Genomic DNA, 17,850 nt, shown 5'->3' with positions numbered 1-17,850 from the left:
CATCGTCTTTACTGCAGGAAAGCTCCAGTCTCGGTGAAAATCTGCTAGGTGTTGGAGTATCGACGCGAGTTGGGTGTAGGTTTCTGTAGTTATAGTCGGCTTTTGGGTTTGGGTGTTGGCTGGATCTGGGTTTTCTCTTTTTCAGATCTGGTTTCTCCTTGTGGTTTGGCGGTATGTGAGCTTTGGTGACGGACTCTCTCCATGTTCTGGTATCGTGTGCTTGTCCGAAGTTTCCCTTCGTTGGCGAGTGGAGTCGAGCTCTTCTTGTTTATCCTCAGCTTGGCGTCTTGCTGTGGAGGCGAGGCTTTCTTCGGCTCAAGATCGGCGACAGGTCTCCCTCTGTGTCATCCTGTCGGGGCGTGCACGGATGGATTGTTGCTGCGTGGTTGCGACCTACTCCGTGAGACTACGTGTGCCGTTAAAAGTTTGGTTGTTAAGCTCTGTCGTCCATGGCTGTAGCTTCTTCTACTCTGTTAACTGCTCGATCTTTGTCTGTCCCTCTCACTTTGCTGTTCTCCAGTGCTCTGCTTCTTCTAGATTCAGAGCCTCTTCATTCCGCTTCATGGGTTGTCTCGACTCCCCGTCGACGGCTTCTCCATCGAGGCGCAAAAGAGTCAAGTCCAGGTTCTCTGCGACGGTGCAAGGTGCTCGTTTGAAGTTCTGATGGTCATCGGTCCTTCTCTCAGTGTAGCTTGTGTGGAAAGTCATCATCCCAGTGCCTCTTTGCCCCCTTGGTCGATTAGGTAGATTGCTCTCCCCTCTTTTGCAGGTTATGAAGAATGGAGTCTCGGTTTACCTCCTCATCAGCCCTGTTTTGGCATCGATGACGGCCTGTGGAGCTCTATCTTCCTCCTTGTGAGATCCTACTGATGGTTCTCGTCGGTGGGTACGTGTGAGGAGTTCCCTTCCCTCGGTCTTGTCAACTGAGCGGAGTGGACTTCTGTTGCAATGCGTGTGGAGACTTGAGGGTGCATCCGCCTCTCTTATGGTCTCTGTCTTGTATTGGTTGGGGTGGAGCGGTGGCAGCATGGTCTGTTTTCTCTTGCTGAATAAATGCGTTGGTGTAGTCTAGCTTCTGTGATGGTGTCTCTGCGGTAGTGGCTTCCCCGGTCTGGTGGTTTGTGTGGGTTAGTTGCTCATCTTTTATAGAGGCGAACACCGGGAATGGGCCAACTCTACCGGGTTCGTGCTCTCGGGCTTAAAGCGACTCTCTTCCATCCAACGGCTGCATTTGGTGTCTCTTGCTTCCTCTCCCTACAGTCGATGCATTGCTCCGTGGTTGATGTCTTGCGGGGTGAGGCTACCTACGTTTTTACTTTATGTTATTTGTTGTTGTTATTTTGTTTTTAGCTTTACTTTCAGTATGTCTATTCCTAGTTTCTATGTTGTTCTGTCAAAAACTCAAAAATGGTAAATATACTTTAACATTTTTACCAAAAAAAAAAAAAAAAAAACAACGTCGATGAATTCAGTTTATTTTCGGTAAGAAATCTGGTGAGTGGTCTGACAGCAGGATGGTTGAAATCGAGTAATTACAATATGCACACGAAAATGTTTTTCTTTTTGTCAAAAGAAATATTAGTAGCGAAGAAAATAAAGAAATAGTAGTTGGATCAGATCAAGTTACTGTGTGAGCAAACATTTCTTACCAACATCCCGTTTGGTGTTAGGAAGTGTATAAATGAATAAACTTTGATTGTTCTGTAAATAAATAAATGAAAAATAACTATATAACCGAAACATAGAGGCGTACTTATCAAAATCACACAACAATATATAGGATAGTTGTCATGATATTATCTCCATTTGATATCTTCGTATAAATCTATGAATGCGTACTACGTTTCTTTGATTAAACGATGACTACTTATTGCTAACGACATTTGGATTAAAAATGGATTCAAACAGTATATTATCATGTAAAACCAACGTCTATTTCAACGAGATCTAAAGTCAAAACTCTGTGTATTCACGTTCATGTAACTTTCGGCTCCGGTAAGGACAATTAGAATAAAGACATGCATGCATACAGTTATTTTGCTAGAAATTATCACACTTTTTTTTTGTTTGGTCTAAATTTATTATCACACATTTAAAAGCTCATAGTTTGTATTTTGTTTGTTTCTTACTTGTCAAATGTTACTCTCTTGTATATCAAACTGAAACTCACAAGCATTACAAATGTAGATTTGTATATGCAAAACCGATCACACGAGTTTTTGTTGCCGGACCACAATTTTGAAACGAAAACCAATTGCCATTATTTTTAGTGTGGTAATTAATTGATTTTAAATATGGAGTTTGGTCTGCATGTAAAGTAATATGAAGGCCATCTATTTTGAATCAGTGAATCCTTGTGGTAAGATATTCGATTTTCATCTTTTAAATTTTGGACTAAATCCATCGTTCTTTTTTGGTAACTTAATTTCAAAAGTATTGATTTTTCTTTTAAAAAGTTTTAACTTTCAAAGTTCGCTTTTGGTCTTAATGAAAAAAAAATAACAAAAGAGCACCGGCGTAAGCAAACGTTTCATTACTTGCACATGACAAAGGCTTTTTGAATACACATGCTAAAGTTGATCAGAGAACATGAGTTCGTGTATATCTTATATATTAAAAGAGAAGTCATGACTTTTTTCATGTGTGATTTTTTTTTTAATTTGGACCATCACTTAGAAATTTTATTAAATGTATTTTATTAAGACTAATAATACATAGAATTTTTAAAATACTTTTATCATAATATCTTTTGATATCCTTTTTATTTTAAATATAAATATATTTATTTTAAAAATCTAACAAATCTGTTTTAAAAGATCTTTACAGGATCTTCATTTTCGAAATTATAAAAGATATTTTATAAAGTACTCTGAAATCCACTGTTATTAAAAGTATTTTAAGTTGTGAAATTATAAAGTTTTCAAGTGATTTTAGAGTGTTTGGGTGGAGTTTCTTATTTATAAAAATTAAAACTCAAATCCCATAGTTTTAGGTGATATTCTAGAGTGGTTTAACAAAAATCATTTTATTCTCTGCAATTCCTTAAAATCATCTAAAACCTTATTAAAAATCAAATCATCTCAAATTTTAGATTGAATACACCCCTAAGTGTTGTTTTAAGAAAAAATATTATTTCATTTTAATTGATATTTTCAAGTTTCCATGTAAAAATGCAATTTTATGTTTTTGACTATTTGTATTTTGCAGTATGATTTTTTATTGGTTGAATTTATCTGTACTTATTGTTGTTTTTATACAAACATGAAAGATTAAATAAAATTTTGTAATTTCTTAATTGTTGTGAAAAAACTTTAAAATCCAGTTATTTTGATACAGAGGAAATATTATTTTCTTAAAAATGTTACGTGGGTTTAGTCGATGATAAATTACGTGGATATGATAAATAAATCAATAATAGCCAATTATGGTGGTTTTAGGATTTATCCGGTTAAAAGCTGGGATAAAAAAAATCTATTACAAAATCTATCATTATTGGCCTCAATATATCCCTTTTAAATTATATATATAAGAAAAATCCAAATCTACAGATTTCGAATATCAATTCGGATTATTCAGTTAGAAAAAGCGTTACTTTTCTTATAAAATATAAGTTGCATGTACAAGCAGATTATTAGAGATTTAATCATGGATAGATGATATCAAGCACAATCACTATGAATGTCTTTTCTTCCGTTGCTTTTATAGGCGAATGACATAGTTATCCTCCATCGATCTCATTCTTACCTACTATGACAGAAAACAAACATATTTAGGGCTTGCACGTTATACCATATATTAATTCAGTGGTTTTTGTTTTCTGTTACTTTAACAACTACGACACACTGGCAAATCAGCATTTTATACAAATAACTTTTGACAAATTATATTCGGTTTGCAGCAAATCGTAATAGAAACATTTCAAAACCTAAAGAAGATGTAAATATTTTTGCATAGGCCTAGCTTATATATAGTATATAGCATCCATCATGAAAGACGTAAAAGATAGAAAGGCAATGTTAGTTGATCTTTTTACTTTTCTCTCTCGATAATAAGCAGTGCCGGCCCTGGGGTAAAGCTGGTAAAACACCAGCTTTAGGCGCCATAAAATATATAGAAATTTAGGGGCAGTCATTTGTTAAAAGTTATATGTGGTCTAGTGGCTATTAGCGACTTCATAAGTCATAACTATGTTTTGCCCTGTGTTCGAAACCTACATGTCACATTTTGTTAATATGTTTTGTGTATATATGCGCCAAGTTATTTTTTGCTTTAGGCACCCACACATGACAGGCCGGGCCTGATAATAAGCATAAGTTGAAATCGAAAAGACATACAAGATTACTTGTTTCAGTGTCTAATCAAAATGATTGCAGCATATACTCACGAGGTGGTTAGTTTTGGAAAATCCACTATCAATATCAAATGTTCACTCAATACAATCTCTCTTACACTAGTGTCTCGCCAGCTTCTGTAGGTAAAACCGCGATCAAAATTCTACTTAACTTTTTAAATGTGCTGCTCAACTACCTCCAATATATGCAATATTGATGATGGATAAGAATTTTCTGATAAAGTTCTTTCCGAAACATTTGGATCGACAGACGGTCCAGCATGTACGACATCCGCGATAGACAAACTCTTTCCATCACCACAACAAACAGCTCTACTTACAATACTCTAAAACTTCTGATGAGCTTCGCATCCTAATCGGCAAAAAAAAATGCATAGTTTGAAATTCAAAGACTTAAGTGTATAAGCTTTTGAACCTTAATCAATAGACTACGATGTTCTGACGAACCTAGGTAGAGGATTATGGATGCACTTGCCCCCATAATAATTTTAAATTTTTTAGTATATTTCTTAACAAATTTGATGTATACACCTACGATCATACGTAAGTATACACTTTAATTTGTGCACCCACTGAAAATAATCTTTGGATTCGCCCTTGCGTGCTTCCACAAAATACGGGTACATAAGCTTCTTTTACATTATCAGAAACATTTTAGTAAGATTAGTCACTAATCTGAACTTTCATCGCAAACTTCCATTCGTTAACATTTTAGTAAGATTACTCCCTTAACGACTCTATCACCAACTTGCAAACAGCTTCAATGTAGAAAGTGACTTTAATTTAGATGAATTCTAATTCGAAGCCCAATGTTTTGATTTGAGGGCCATAAACCGGAACAAATGAGATAGGAAGGAGGCCATACTAGTTACATTCGAACGAAGAACCAAAGCATCATCGATAAAAGCTGATAGCAAAAGTACTAATAACAATTTTTTAAAATATTTTAAATAATAATTAAATAATTTAAATTTATAAAAGATACTTAACTCTTCTAACTCATTTATAAATGTTTAAAAATTATTTATAAAATATTTATAGAAGTTTATAAATACAATCCTATCCCTAAATACTAAATATTAAACAATAATGACTAAATTCTAAATTCAAATATTATGATTTTTGAAAATTAGTAATCAACTTGAGATATTCTAAATAATTTATCATAATTGAAATAGGCAAGGTAAATTAATGGTCATCTACATTTTAGAACAATGTTTTTTTTTAAAATAGTTTGAAGGTTAAGTTTTGTTGCGGTTGATTTCTCTTTTGGACTATGATTGAGTCTGAGTCCTATATATATATATATATATATGTGATTGGACCTTGATTTGTATTTGGAATGGTTAACTAATGTTAATGAATGGAAGTTTAATTGTTTTTCAAAAATGATTTCTTTTTAGGTTACCTTCACGTCTGTAATTAAAATGTTTTATTTTGTTATGAATAACAGAATAAACAATAACTAATTGTTGGCTAATCCTACATTTCAGGAAAATAATTGATTAATTTTTCACGTCAATTTTAGTCTGTGGAAGTTGTAAAACCAACCAACCACTACACAACGAGCTGTATGATTCCGGTTAACAGAATTATGTGACCCAATTAAGTCACCCTCGGGTTTGACCCGACCCGACTTATTAGATTTATCAATCGAAGCTTGACTTTTCTTCTTTTTGGCCCTTTCGTTCGAGTTTCTCTCCAAGTCGAATCAATCGAGAAAAGGTACTTTGCTCCATCTTCGTTCTTTTTAATCGGATGTAATTGATTTTGTTTCTCGTGTTCTTGGGTAAATTGGTGTTTGTTCATCTTCCCAGAAACTAAAGGTTGATTGCGAGCTATCTACTATAATGGCTGATTCGTTAGAAAGTTGGAAACTTTTTCAATAATCCTCGCAATTGGCTTTAGTTTCACTCTTTAGGGGACATATTTGTATTGTGCCGAAGATTATGAAAGCTTTCTTTAGTTTCATTTGTGAAAGAGTGCTTTTTTTTAGTGTGTCTTATCTGACTTATGTCAGGTGATAGATGGGAGCTCAAGGCAATGAGAAGCACCTCGAGGAGTGCACCGTCTCCAAGTGAGTTCCTTACTTACAGCTACTATAAAGTTTCATTGGTTGTTAATAATCATTAGAAAGAGAGAGATAGAGATGAACACAGTTCCAGTGTGTGTTTTCTTGATTTTGATGTTGTTTTCTTGAGTTGTAAGGAATCATTGAGTCGTCGTTAGTTATATAGTCCACTCTAGTCTTGTTCATACTAGTATTGCTTAAACACACGACATTTTGTGGTGGGTGCAGTGCACTAGGGACATGGGTATTCTCAGTGGTAGGCGCATTGGTTGCTATCCCGGTAGGAATAAAACGCAAGTCTCTAGGTCCACTCGTGTTCTTCGGCACAACCGGAACCATGCTCGACATCATCATTGGCGTAACTCAGTGCGAGAGAGAACACGCGGAACACCAAAAGAAGTTGCTCCAAGACTCTCAGAACGCCGAAACAAACAACAACGCAGACACCGATTCCATTTCCTAAATTCTTCTTCTTACGGTTTCTTTTGTTGTCAGATTTGTTATGATCAAAAACTTGTTTCAGAACAAAGACGAAAGCTTTTTGATGATTCTGCCAAAATGAAATAATAAAAAAAAAGACAACGCCAGACTCTTGTTTCTAAATATCTTTTGCTTAAAAACCAAAGAAAGAAAAAAAACATAAAGAGAGAGAGACTCAATGATCTCAGTAAACGACGACGTGGGATGGATGGAATAGACTCACACTCATGCGAGAACGAACCAGCGAAGGTAAGCCGAGAAAGACAAGGAGATGGACAAGCAGATGATCCCGAGCCCCAACCTTATGTCTGCGTCTGGTTGCACTCTTCTAATCCGCTCCACCACCGCCGGCACTTGAACGATTCCGATCATCACAGTCAGAAAACATAGATGAGCTAACAGGTTGAACTCCTTCGCCCAGTAGACTGCCACGTGCTCCTCCTTCGTTTCCTTAAGGTCCAAACCAAAGCGTCGTTTGCAGTATCTTGTGAAAATGTCGAGCACGACTGCTACGTAGAAACGGTCGGTTACTCGGCGCATCTCGTCATGTATCTCAAGAACTCCTCCGTCCATTTGGTCTTTTTGAGAAAAGGAAACTTAAAGATCCGTTAAAGAGTAAGGGGAAGGGAGGGGGTTTTATAGGGTTTATCTAACCTAACCATGGTTAAACAGCTAGCTAATTAAGTACAATGGTTCACAATAACCAATTTGGCATTTTCCTTAACGGCGTAAGTTAGTTAGACTAGTAAGAGCTAACAACCAGAGACTACTTTCGTGACCGTGAATGGTTCTGTGAGACAACGGTTATATATATATTCCTTGGTTCATTACTTCATTTATTAGTTGTTGACCGCCAGTTTGTGGTCTCATGTAACATGTTACATAAAATCCTCTCAACTAAAATAATTAATCATATATGTATGTATGTTATGTAACTATGTAACTACAACGGAAACGAGATATGTAGACGCTCTTGCCGCACTGCATTAAGACGCTCTTGCCTTATCGCACTTTGCAGTAAAAAAAAGGTGATAAACATAACATATATGGGGTTTGTTAACATATTGCCATGGTTTAAATTTTAACCGTACTCTAATTAACGGCATAAGTTGGGCAAGTTTCAAACTTTCAAAGCGAGTGGCTGATGAGGGACGAACGACGGATTGGTTACGGTGAAATTTGTTTTGTTTTATGAATAAAAAATATTAACATGGTTTAGTAATATTGAGATTTTATATAATGACTGCACATCACAAAAGTTCTTGACGTTCATCCATTGGTACCGATCGAATCTTGCTTGCAGAGAGAAAGAATTAATATAATCGGGAGAGAATGAGTTTGTTGGAGTTTCGTAGTACGTTAAAGAGTGAGCGTGGCTACGTGGATTTATCTAACCTAGCCTTGGTTAAATTTAACCGTGCGTCATGGTTTATAATAGCTGTAACTGCTTGGATAAAGTTTCAAAGCGAGAGGTGTCACCTGACCAGGCTGGACGAAAGGACAGAAAGAGCGCTCGGACGCTGTAGAAATGGTTTTAGTAAATACCGGAACCCGAAATCGATCATTTGGTTAAACAAATTGTTTACCGGGTTGAAAACACTTGTGCCTTACTGGAGTCTTCACATCCGTTGCTATTGTTTACATTTGAGAACCTTCCCCAGTTTATCCTTTACGTAATTTTTAAATTTCAAGTCATTCTTTTATTGGTCCATTACCAATCTATCATAATCTATTATTTCAATAACAAGTACGTCTCATTCATCATAGTCATTGTTCAAAAAGTTTATACTTACTTTCCATATCTAAATTAAAATACATTTATTTAGGACATAATACAACGATCCAAGTCCCCAAAATTGATTATTTCTGAAAAAATCGTTAGAAGCGTAGGCTTAATATAAATATTAGTCACTCACCCTATGTGTAGAACTGTTGGTTTAGTTCCATCATAAACAAAAAATTTCTCTATTTTTTTTAATGCAACAAAAAGGGAAATACCTCATCTTAACAACAATATCACACGGTGGATACGCACTAGTGCTATTTTGTACTGGCAATCGTCAAAAAGAAAATTTTATACAAGATTGGTTCAAGTGTTTCCATTTAGAAAATATATATGCATGGTTTAGCAATAATATTATATATACAACTGTTACCAATTCACCTAGACCTCATGCTTCTGGTTCAGTTTATAACTTATATGCTATGGAGTCATATAATCAAGTCAGATAAATGGTTCACTGCCCTTACTCCTTACAACGAGGCCTCTTAACGCAAAATTGATACTTGAACCAATATTTTATTTACCAAGGACGGATATAAACCTTGTAAGTAGTACTCCAAAATCAATTTGTTATTAATCAAATCATGTTCAACCAAAGAAATAAAAAGAAAGTGCCAAGAAACAAAGAAAAGCGTAAAAAAGAGAGTTTGTGCTGTTTGTAATCTTCGACGATGACCACATTAAACGACGTAGTTCCATAGAGAAAAGCTTCTCCAGATGACGTAGAAAAGTACTCACACTCAGCGAAGATACGGGGAGATAGCGAACGAGATCAAGAGCAAGATAGAACCGAGCACAAGGTTGACATCACACGACTCTCTTGTCCTCCGCAGCTGTTCCAGCACCACCGGCGTTACAGTGATTCTGAAGATGACCATCATAAAAAACATACGAGCTAACGTGTTGGACCCCGATGCACAAGCCAACGAAACGCCTCCCCTTGCAGTGTTTGGATCTGGTGAGAGGTCGAAACCAGACTCTCCTTCGTTGTAGATTGTGTAAAGGCCGAGCACGGTTGCAACGAGTTGACGAGGGATCAAACGACGAAGCTCTTGACGTTCTTCCATTGGTATCGAATCTTGCAGAGAGAAAACAAGAAAAAGGATGATAGTCAACAGAACGTTATATAGAGTGTGTGTGGGTTCCTTTCTTTTTAACTTCTTGGGTTTATCTAACCAAACCATGGTTAAATTTGACCGTGATCCATGGTTTATAATGACCGTAAAGATGGTGACGAACGACAGGACAAATTAACAGTCTGCTTTATGAAATACCGGTTCACTGCTGAACCGGGAAAACACTTGTTCGCCTCATTCATATCTGTTTTAATTTGTAAAAAATATCCTAACAGACATGCATGCTGAAAATTAACATTTTATTTCAGGACGCAACAAATAGATATGTTTGGTAAGACATAATTATTCAATACATGAACAGACATGCATGCTGAAAATAATGAAATTGTTATCTTCACTTATACTGACCATACTGGTCAAAAACCGGCATTCCATTCATAGAAGGCGAAGATCCACCACCACCACCGGATCCATCTTCACCCGATCCGTTTTGGTAGTACCGACCCCCACCCATAACCATAGACTGATCCAACGTACCGTAACCATAACGACCAGGGTGTGGTGGGCCTTGAGGTGGGCCGTGAAAACCAAAACCATTTCCTCCAAAGGCCGGTTTAAACGACGATGACTCACCTCTAAGCGAACACCCACGATCAGTCTCGAACTCACGGTACCGGTTAATGAACAAGTTGAGTGGTCCAACGTAGTCATCAAACCCAAGCTTGCTCATAGCCCAAAGGATGTCTTCAGCAGTTATGGTCTTGCGTTGCTCACGTTGGCAACGCTCGTTAGCTTCACCGGTCACGAAGCTGATGTACTCTGAGACGCATTCTTGGATCGTTTCTTTGGCGTCATCAGAGATTTTGGCGTGCGGCGGTAAGGTCCGACGCATGATCCTTATGACGTTAGCGATTGGCATGTATTGGTCTTGTTCACGAGCCATGCATGGTTGTTGCTTCTGCACGATACTCTTGTTCTTGTCGTCGCAGGCAATGAGGTTGCCGGTCGCTGCCGGGATTGAGTTATCTTGATGGTCCATGTTCAATCCTGTTTCATAAATAATTTTAAGTTGAAATAAAAATAAGAAGCAAAAAAAGGCAAAGAAAATTAAAGTTTTTTTTTTCAAATAGTAAAAAGCAAGGACTAATAAGTGCATCTCCAATCCTCCTCTTTATTTTTCACTCCAAAATAGAGTTTAAAATAAAAATACTGCAAAAGTACTCAATTTCCCATTTTATAATAGAGTGGAACATAAATTTACTTCAAATATAGAGCAATTTTTTTTTTATGTTTATCATTCTATTTTTTATTTTAAAATAAAATTTTATTGGAGCAAATTCCGACTTTAATATAGAGTTACTCCAATGGTTTATTTTATTTTTTTCTCTAAAATAGAGTAACTCTATAATAGAGTTGGATGTTGCTCTAATGGTACTTTATTTTAGAGTGAAAAATAGAGTGATGAATAAAAAATAAAAAAACTATTCTATATACAGAGTAAAAAATAGGTTTACAATATTATAAAATAGAAAATAGAATACCATTAGAGTATTTTTACTTTAAACTTTATTTTAGACGAGAAAATAAAGTGGGGGTTGGAGATGTACTAACAAGTAAAAACACACGCTAGTGAGAGACCAATAAAATAAAACTGTTCAAACTGTTGTGTTAGGTTCATATTTATAGAATGAAAATTAAAGTCAAAAGGATCTTTGCTCTTCTCGAAATAAAGTCATATGAAGGTTCCCAATGGTTTTTTTTTTTGAAAAACACAAGAATACAGTTAATGACGGTGGTTTTGACACCCCACCCCCCCCCAAAAAAATAAGTTAACGCCGGTGGTAAAATCTAAAAGCAGTGAGTTTGTAGAATGAATTGACATATAGTTGAATGACTTAATTTGAGTATGTATATCTGTTAACTAACGGAGTTCAAGTGTATTTAGAATTTATTTTATTTTATTTTTGGCTAAAAAGAGTATTTAGATTTGCATAGGATATTTCCAAATAAAGGTGGAGAAACGAGACTTTCGTTTTGAAACGAAAAGAAAAACAAAAACTCAGACGTTACAGCAAACAAACTAATAAATAAAAGATTGTAAGAAATTTAAATTTCCTTTTAATATAAACTTCGATTATGAGTGACTCTTTATTTCTAAGAAGGCGAAATCAAAATCTGGTAAATAGGAAAAAAGTGAAACTCAAAACATTCCTTGTGCATGCACCGGTACATTTAAAGGACACATATATATGATCCGCCATTGAAGGATGTTAAAAATACATAGCATGAAATATCGGAATATGAAACATTGGTTCATGCTCGGATGTATATATGAATACGCAAGTCGATTAGACATATACATATATCAAATTCATTCATGCATGCATATATATAAGCATCTTCCTCATACTTATAACAAATTCTAATTATTTTTAAGACCAAAATCTCTATTATATCAAGAAGACATAACCATTTCTACTTCTTTCTTGTAAAGAGAGAAAAATCTCAAAAGACATGCATGCACGTACATATATAAATAGGCATTTCTTATTTGATTATTACCAGAGTTGGAGTTGGGTAGTTGATAGTGAGATAGAGGAACTCCACGTTCCATTGACTCTCTGCCAAGTCTTTTTTTGGGGTTCTTTAGAAAAATTTATTTGAATGATTTGTTGAATGCAGTGAGAGGTTGATGGCTTAATGGTTTTATAGAGAGATGATACAAATGGCGAAGGAGGCGGTTCTTACGAGGTCTCTATATCTCTCTATCGCCCATTGGCTGATTTTATTGGTTAGGGGCCAGTCAAACTAACCCCACTGCTCTTCTCTCATTGGTTTTTAATTTAACTTATCACCAAAGTTAAGAGTGTTTAGAAATAAATTAAAGGAAAAAGATTATGAGGCTCAGTTCTAATAGTTGTTTACATACTTTCTAATACATTCATAATCAATAGGCATGGCCAATTGGATATCCAAAAAAAATTGTATAAGTAATATGTTTCATAGGATATTTCGGTAGAAGAAAAAATGACCTGTTTGCATCCATGGTTGACAAAATCAAGCAAAAAGCAGTCAGTTGGTCTTCAAAATATCTATCAAGCGCGGGAAAAAGTACAATGCTAACTAGTGTGCTAACCTCAATGCCTTTGCATTCCATGTCATGCTTCAAACTACCCCAATCCCTATGCTCGAGCATCCAATCTACAATCCAACACTTCTGGTGGGACTCTGAACCTGACAAACACAAAATGGTGTGGATATCTTCGGAAAAAATGACAAGACCGAAAAGAAACGGGGGCCTTGGATTCAAAGATATTACCTCTTTCAATGATTCTTTGCTTGCAAAGTTGGGATGGCGCATCTTGAAAAAACCCATCGTCACTCCTAGCTCAATGTTTACTAGGTAAATACTGCCACTGAGAACCTTTCCTAACCTGCAAGACCACTACTACGGCATCACACGGCTGGAGAAGTGTCATGATAGGCAGAGACGTTCTGCTCAAGCAACTTGGCTGGATGATAGGTACTGGTGAAGAGATCAACATCTGGGATGACCCATAGCTCTCCCACAATGAACAACTCCGGCCCATGGGACCATCACCTGAGGGCTACACAACACTAAAAGTATCAGACTTACTCCTTCCAGACACAGCTGAGTGGAATGTTGAGAAAATAGAGCAGATTCTACCTTTCCATAGCGAACAAATACTGAAGTTACAGCCGAGCAAACTTAGAGTCCCCGATGAACTTGTCTGGCTAAAAAACCCTAATGGAGAATACTCTACAAGATCTGGATACCGAGCCATAATGGAGGAAAAGCTCAATGCTGCGCCTATGGACCGTCTTGCCTCTGTCAATTGGTCTGCAAGCGTTTGGAGTGTCAAGACAACTAAGAAGATAAAGACTTTTATCTGGAAATCCCTACATGGAGGCTTACCAGTAGGAGAACAATTCGCTCTTCGAAACATTCAGGTGAATCCCCTCTGTGTGCGATGTAACGCAGTCGAAACTATCCCCCATCTCCTATTCCAATGTCCATATGCAGCAAAGGTTTGGGACCTAGATCCCGTAGCCACATAGATCATAACAGAAACTTTCGACACATTCCATGGGGGCTGGGAAATCGTCAAAAAGACTCACTCTCTTCCCCCGGTGGGGCTTGACACTGGAACCCTTGCAGCATCGATCGTTTGGAACCTCTGAATCTCCAGAAACCAATTAGTCTTCCAAAAGAGGGAATTCACACCAGAGGAAACCCTCCTCAAAGCGATCTCAGAAGCTAGAGAGTGGATGATGGCTCAACTTCCTACCCCAGGCGACTTGGAGTAACCTTGATCTACACTGATGTAGCTTGGAACTCCTCCACGGGCTCTGCGGGATTCGGTTGGATCATTGATGATCTAGTTACTTCATCCCAACACTCTGCGACTGCACTACACGTCTCGTCGCCCCTCCTGGCAGAAGCCTTGGCCGTTCGTATGGCCATAAACATTGCCCTCACATGCGGTATTGATAACATTGAGATCTTATCTGATTCACAAACCCTCATCAAGACCATCAACAAGAAAGAGATGAATCTAGAGATCTTCATAACTCTCCGTGATATCTACCTCCTTTCATGTTCCTTTAAAGCTATTAAGTTTACTTTTATTCCTAGAACGGCTAATGATAGAGCTGATGTTGTAGCCAAACATGCTTTATCGGCCTTGAACCCATTCTAATTATCTAATGAAAATTCTGGTTTTGACAAAAAAAAGTAATATGTTTCATTCAAATCAAATATTTAGGTTTACGATCCGTTTCGATCCAAAAAGTTTTAGAAATCTAGAAATTAGGATATTCGGAGTTCGTTTTGGTATTTGTAGATTATCCAATTCAATTAGTTAATTATATTAAAAAATTTAAAAATAATATGTAGGAATAAAAGTTAAATAAACATGACATCATAAAAATAACAAATAATATGATTAACTAGAAGCCAACAATTTAATGCAAATCACAAATGAAAATCAAATAATCCAACATTGACGAGCCAAATAAGAATATTCATATGTTAATATTTGGTGTGACACAAAATTAGAGTGGGTGTGTAATGGCTCAAAACTAAAATTTCAAAAACAACTTAAAAGAGTAAAAGAAGCAAACTTATATTAGAAGAGTTGTATAAATTTAATGACTTGTATATATAATTATATTATATATCTATAAATATACAAACTAGATCAAATATTTGGCTTTTCAAAAAAATAATAATTTAATTTATTTATTTATACGGATACTACATTTTACTATTTGTTTCGATCAGAAACTTTAGAAATATTTAAAATTTTGGAATCAAATCAAAACGACTAACTGATCTAACCAAATTAACAAATAAAATGCCCAACTATAAATAAAGAAGATATTAGTGTAATTGAATGGCGGGGAAAGATTTATGTGCATTTTCTAATTATATGTTTATATTATCATAAAATTTATATTCTACTATATTGAGTGTTATTAAAAAATATTTAGTATTAAGTCAAATAAAAAATAATATATGGTACAAAAAAATAAATAAACATGCAATCATAATAAAAAGAAAAAAATTGGAAGCATCATACCCTAGTGCTCAAGATTTAAAGGCTTCTACATCCAGTTCTGGATTTAAATCCGAGACTATGCAATTTTTTGTAGATTACATATTATAGGAGGTCTTGGTTTCAATTCCCAGAGAAAACAATTTATTAAAGACTTATGCAGACTACAAAAAAATATTTACAAAAGATCTTCAACATGGTGCAAATAAATCTCGAGAGGCATGGGTCTTTATTGGACGGCTCAGGTGATGCAGTTACGCATAAATCCTCATAAGACATATCGTATTGTCGGTTGTCGAATCATCTATGTAATCTTTCTCGTAATTGTAATTTCATAATAAATCAGCGTTTAAAAAAACTAACAAATAATATGATTAACTAGAAACTAACATTTTACTGCAAAATTATAAAGCAAAATCAAATAATTCAATATTGCTGAGCCAAATAAGAATATTCATATGTTAATATTTGGTTTAACACAAAAACTAGAGTGGGTGTGTGTAATAGCTCAAAACTAAAATTTAAAAAAAATAGCTTGAAAAGAGTAAAAGAACCAAAATTATATTATAATATATAAACACATAAACTGGATTTTATATTTGGATTTTCAAAAATAGTATTTTTGATTGATTTGTTTAACGGATATCCAAATTTTTGGATTCAGATCAGAACGAACAACTAATCAAACAGTTTAATGGATAAAATGCCCAGCTCTAAATCAAGAAGATCCTAGTGTAATTGATTGGCGGAGATTGATTGGCGGAGAAAGATGTATGTGTCATTTTCTAATTATTTATCATAATATAATAAAATTTATGTTTTATTGTATTGAGTGTTATTCTACTGAAGAAGTTATTATTTTATTAAATGTTATTTTGGTATATTTTTTCCAAAATGTATCATGAGTTGATGATACACGATGACAATTGATGCAATTATAAGAATTATATATTTTCCAGAATATCAAAATAAAAAGTAACTATATACGAACATATGCAAATATTTTGTTAAAGAAACACATGAAATATCCAATGCGATAATACGAAACACATGTTGTATTTGAACAATACTGTTAAAGTGATACATTTGTTTCAGCAAGAAAATCAGTTAAGGGCATCCCCAGTTAATCATTCTACACGCGATACTTTTGTATTCAGGTTGAGTGTTGAAATATTGTGCTTGGGTAAACCGAAGTTCATTGCACAATTTGTTGCAAGCATTTTCGCATACATCATGAGGCGCATCTTTGGTCTCTTTCATGCATTGTTCCTGACAATTCTTTAGACAATTTGCAATGTTTGCGTTAGATACGTGTCCCATAAATATTACCAAGAAAAACATGATCATCATGAGAACACTGCATCTTTTAGCCAAAACTTGCCCCACCATGATTACAAAATTTGTTAACACGTTAAAGATTCGTTCTTTTGGTTATGATTGGAAATTTGTAACAAGATCGATAGGTTTGATGAAAGCTTTTGGGCTGCTCTAGGTGATTTATATATTAAAATAGTCTATCTATTTCAAGAGATTTGCTTTATTGTTTTAGGATTAGTTAAAGATCAATATTGTTTATTGTTTCTTCTTCTTCTTTTTCGGGTAAAAATTTGTTATTTCCTTGTGCTTTGGACAGCTTAAATGTGTAAACACACGGAAAAGTTTGGCAACTCGATGTCGGCTCTTCGCTACCTGGAGCTATTATTATTGCAAACCGAGAGCTATAAAATCAATTTTGCATAATCACCTGTAAAACCAAAAAAAATACAAGTTTTAATCTATTATGTAAAATATAGTATAAATATTTAAATTTTGCAAGATAGACATCATCTACATCGTTTAAGCATAATTGTGTTTTGGTATCCTAATACCACATAGTCTAGACCATTACATCTTAATTAGATTCATAATCTATACTATTAAAAAGAATTCTAAGAATATTATTAAAGCAGGATCCCTCATAGGATTCTACCATTAGTTTTCTTAAAATTTACAATTGCATGTCATTCTTACATTTATGAATAACAACATTAATTATTTTAAAGATATTTTTGGATACTATCTAACTAATTACCTGTAATCATTCCATACAAATATTGCATATATCTCTTTGTGTGACCCACATCATTTATATTTTGGTTTCGTTGGACTATAGAATTATAAATTTAATAAAGCAAAATAGGTTATAAATATACATTGGAAAATAGAATTTTTTTATAAAAAAATATTTTTAAAAAAAATCGAAACTCGCACACCGTGAGATATAGTTAAGCTAAGATTTCTAAGACAAAGAATTTCAAACTAATACTAAATTATTACTCCCTCTGTTCCTTAATGATAAACTTTTTAGAAAAAATGTTTGTTTCAGAAAGATGTATTTTTTGTGTTTTTTATGAAAAAATTGTAAACTTAAGGAAAATTAATTGACTTTATTGAATTACTATTGGTTTAAAGTTATTGAAAATTGAAAATTACAGAAAATGATACATTTATTATGATAATTTAATGTGTTT

At 34.8% G+C, this 17,850-nt stretch overlaps 3 protein-coding genes across 3 annotated transcripts; 1 reads left to right on the top strand and 2 right to left on the bottom strand.

Moving 5' to 3' along the window:
* Positions 1–5,920: 5,920 nt before the first annotated feature.
* Positions 5,921–7,025, top strand: LOC103869086. The gene is made up of 3 exons (XM_009147138.3): positions 5,921–6,076; positions 6,372–6,428; positions 6,651–7,025. Exons 2-3 carry the CDS (start codon positions 6,379–6,381, stop codon positions 6,883–6,885), a joined length of 285 nt encoding a protein of 94 aa, XP_009145386.1. The 5' UTR covers positions 5,921–6,076; positions 6,372–6,378; the 3' UTR covers positions 6,886–7,025.
* LOC103869238 lies at positions 6,949–9,916 on the bottom strand. The gene is made up of 2 exons (XM_033278487.1): positions 9,476–9,916; positions 6,949–7,498 (listed from the first exon to the last, which is right to left on the bottom strand). Exons 1-2 carry the CDS (start codon positions 9,867–9,869, stop codon positions 7,128–7,130), a joined length of 765 nt encoding a protein of 254 aa, XP_033134378.1. The 5' UTR covers positions 9,870–9,916; the 3' UTR covers positions 6,949–7,127.
* Positions 9,917–10,043: 127 nt separating this feature from the next.
* Positions 10,044–12,468, bottom strand: LOC103869085 (nuclear transcription factor Y subunit B-9-like). Its single transcript, XM_009147137.2, has 2 exons — positions 12,324–12,468; positions 10,044–10,808 (listed from the first exon to the last, which is right to left on the bottom strand). The coding sequence occupies exons 1-2, from the start codon at positions 12,373–12,375 to the stop codon at positions 10,156–10,158; spliced, it is 705 nt and encodes a 234-aa protein (XP_009145385.1). The 5' UTR covers positions 12,376–12,468; the 3' UTR covers positions 10,044–10,155.
* Between the last annotated feature and the right edge of the window lie 5,382 nt (positions 12,469–17,850).

The sequence above is a fragment of the Brassica rapa genome, chromosome A09, assembly GCF_000309985.2.
Source record: "Brassica rapa cultivar Chiifu-401-42 chromosome A09, CAAS_Brap_v3.01, whole genome shotgun sequence".
NCBI lineage: Eukaryota > Viridiplantae > Streptophyta > Magnoliopsida > Brassicales > Brassicaceae > Brassica > Brassica rapa.
This window is presented reverse-complemented; position numbering and strand designations above follow the sequence as displayed.

What these genes read in the sequence shown, in the direction of transcription:
- LOC103869085 (XM_009147137.2), bottom strand. Translation starts at nt 12,375, where the DNA reads ATGGAACGTGGAGTTCCTCTATCTCACTATCAACTACCCAACTCCAAC. An exon ending in ACTACCCAACTCCAACTCTG is followed by an intron (nt 10,809 to 12,323) that starts GTAATAATCAAA and finishes TTTATGAAACAG; the next exon opens with GATTGAACATGGACCATCAA.
- LOC103869086 (XM_009147138.3), top strand. Translation starts at nt 6,379, where the DNA reads ATGGGAGCTCAAGGCAATGAGAAGCACCTCGAGGAGTGCACCGTCTCC. An exon ending in GAGGAGTGCACCGTCTCCAA is followed by an intron (nt 6,429 to 6,650) that starts GTGAGTTCCTTA and finishes TGGTGGGTGCAG; the next exon opens with TGCACTAGGGACATGGGTAT.
- LOC103869238 (XM_033278487.1), bottom strand. Translation starts at nt 9,869, where the DNA reads ATGGTTTGGTTAGATAAACCCAAGAAGTTAAAAAGAAAGGAACCCACA. An exon ending in TGATGTCAACCTTGTGCTCG is followed by an intron (nt 7,499 to 9,475) that starts GTTCTATCTTGC and finishes CGGATCTTTAAG; the next exon opens with TTTCCTTTTCTCAAAAAGAC.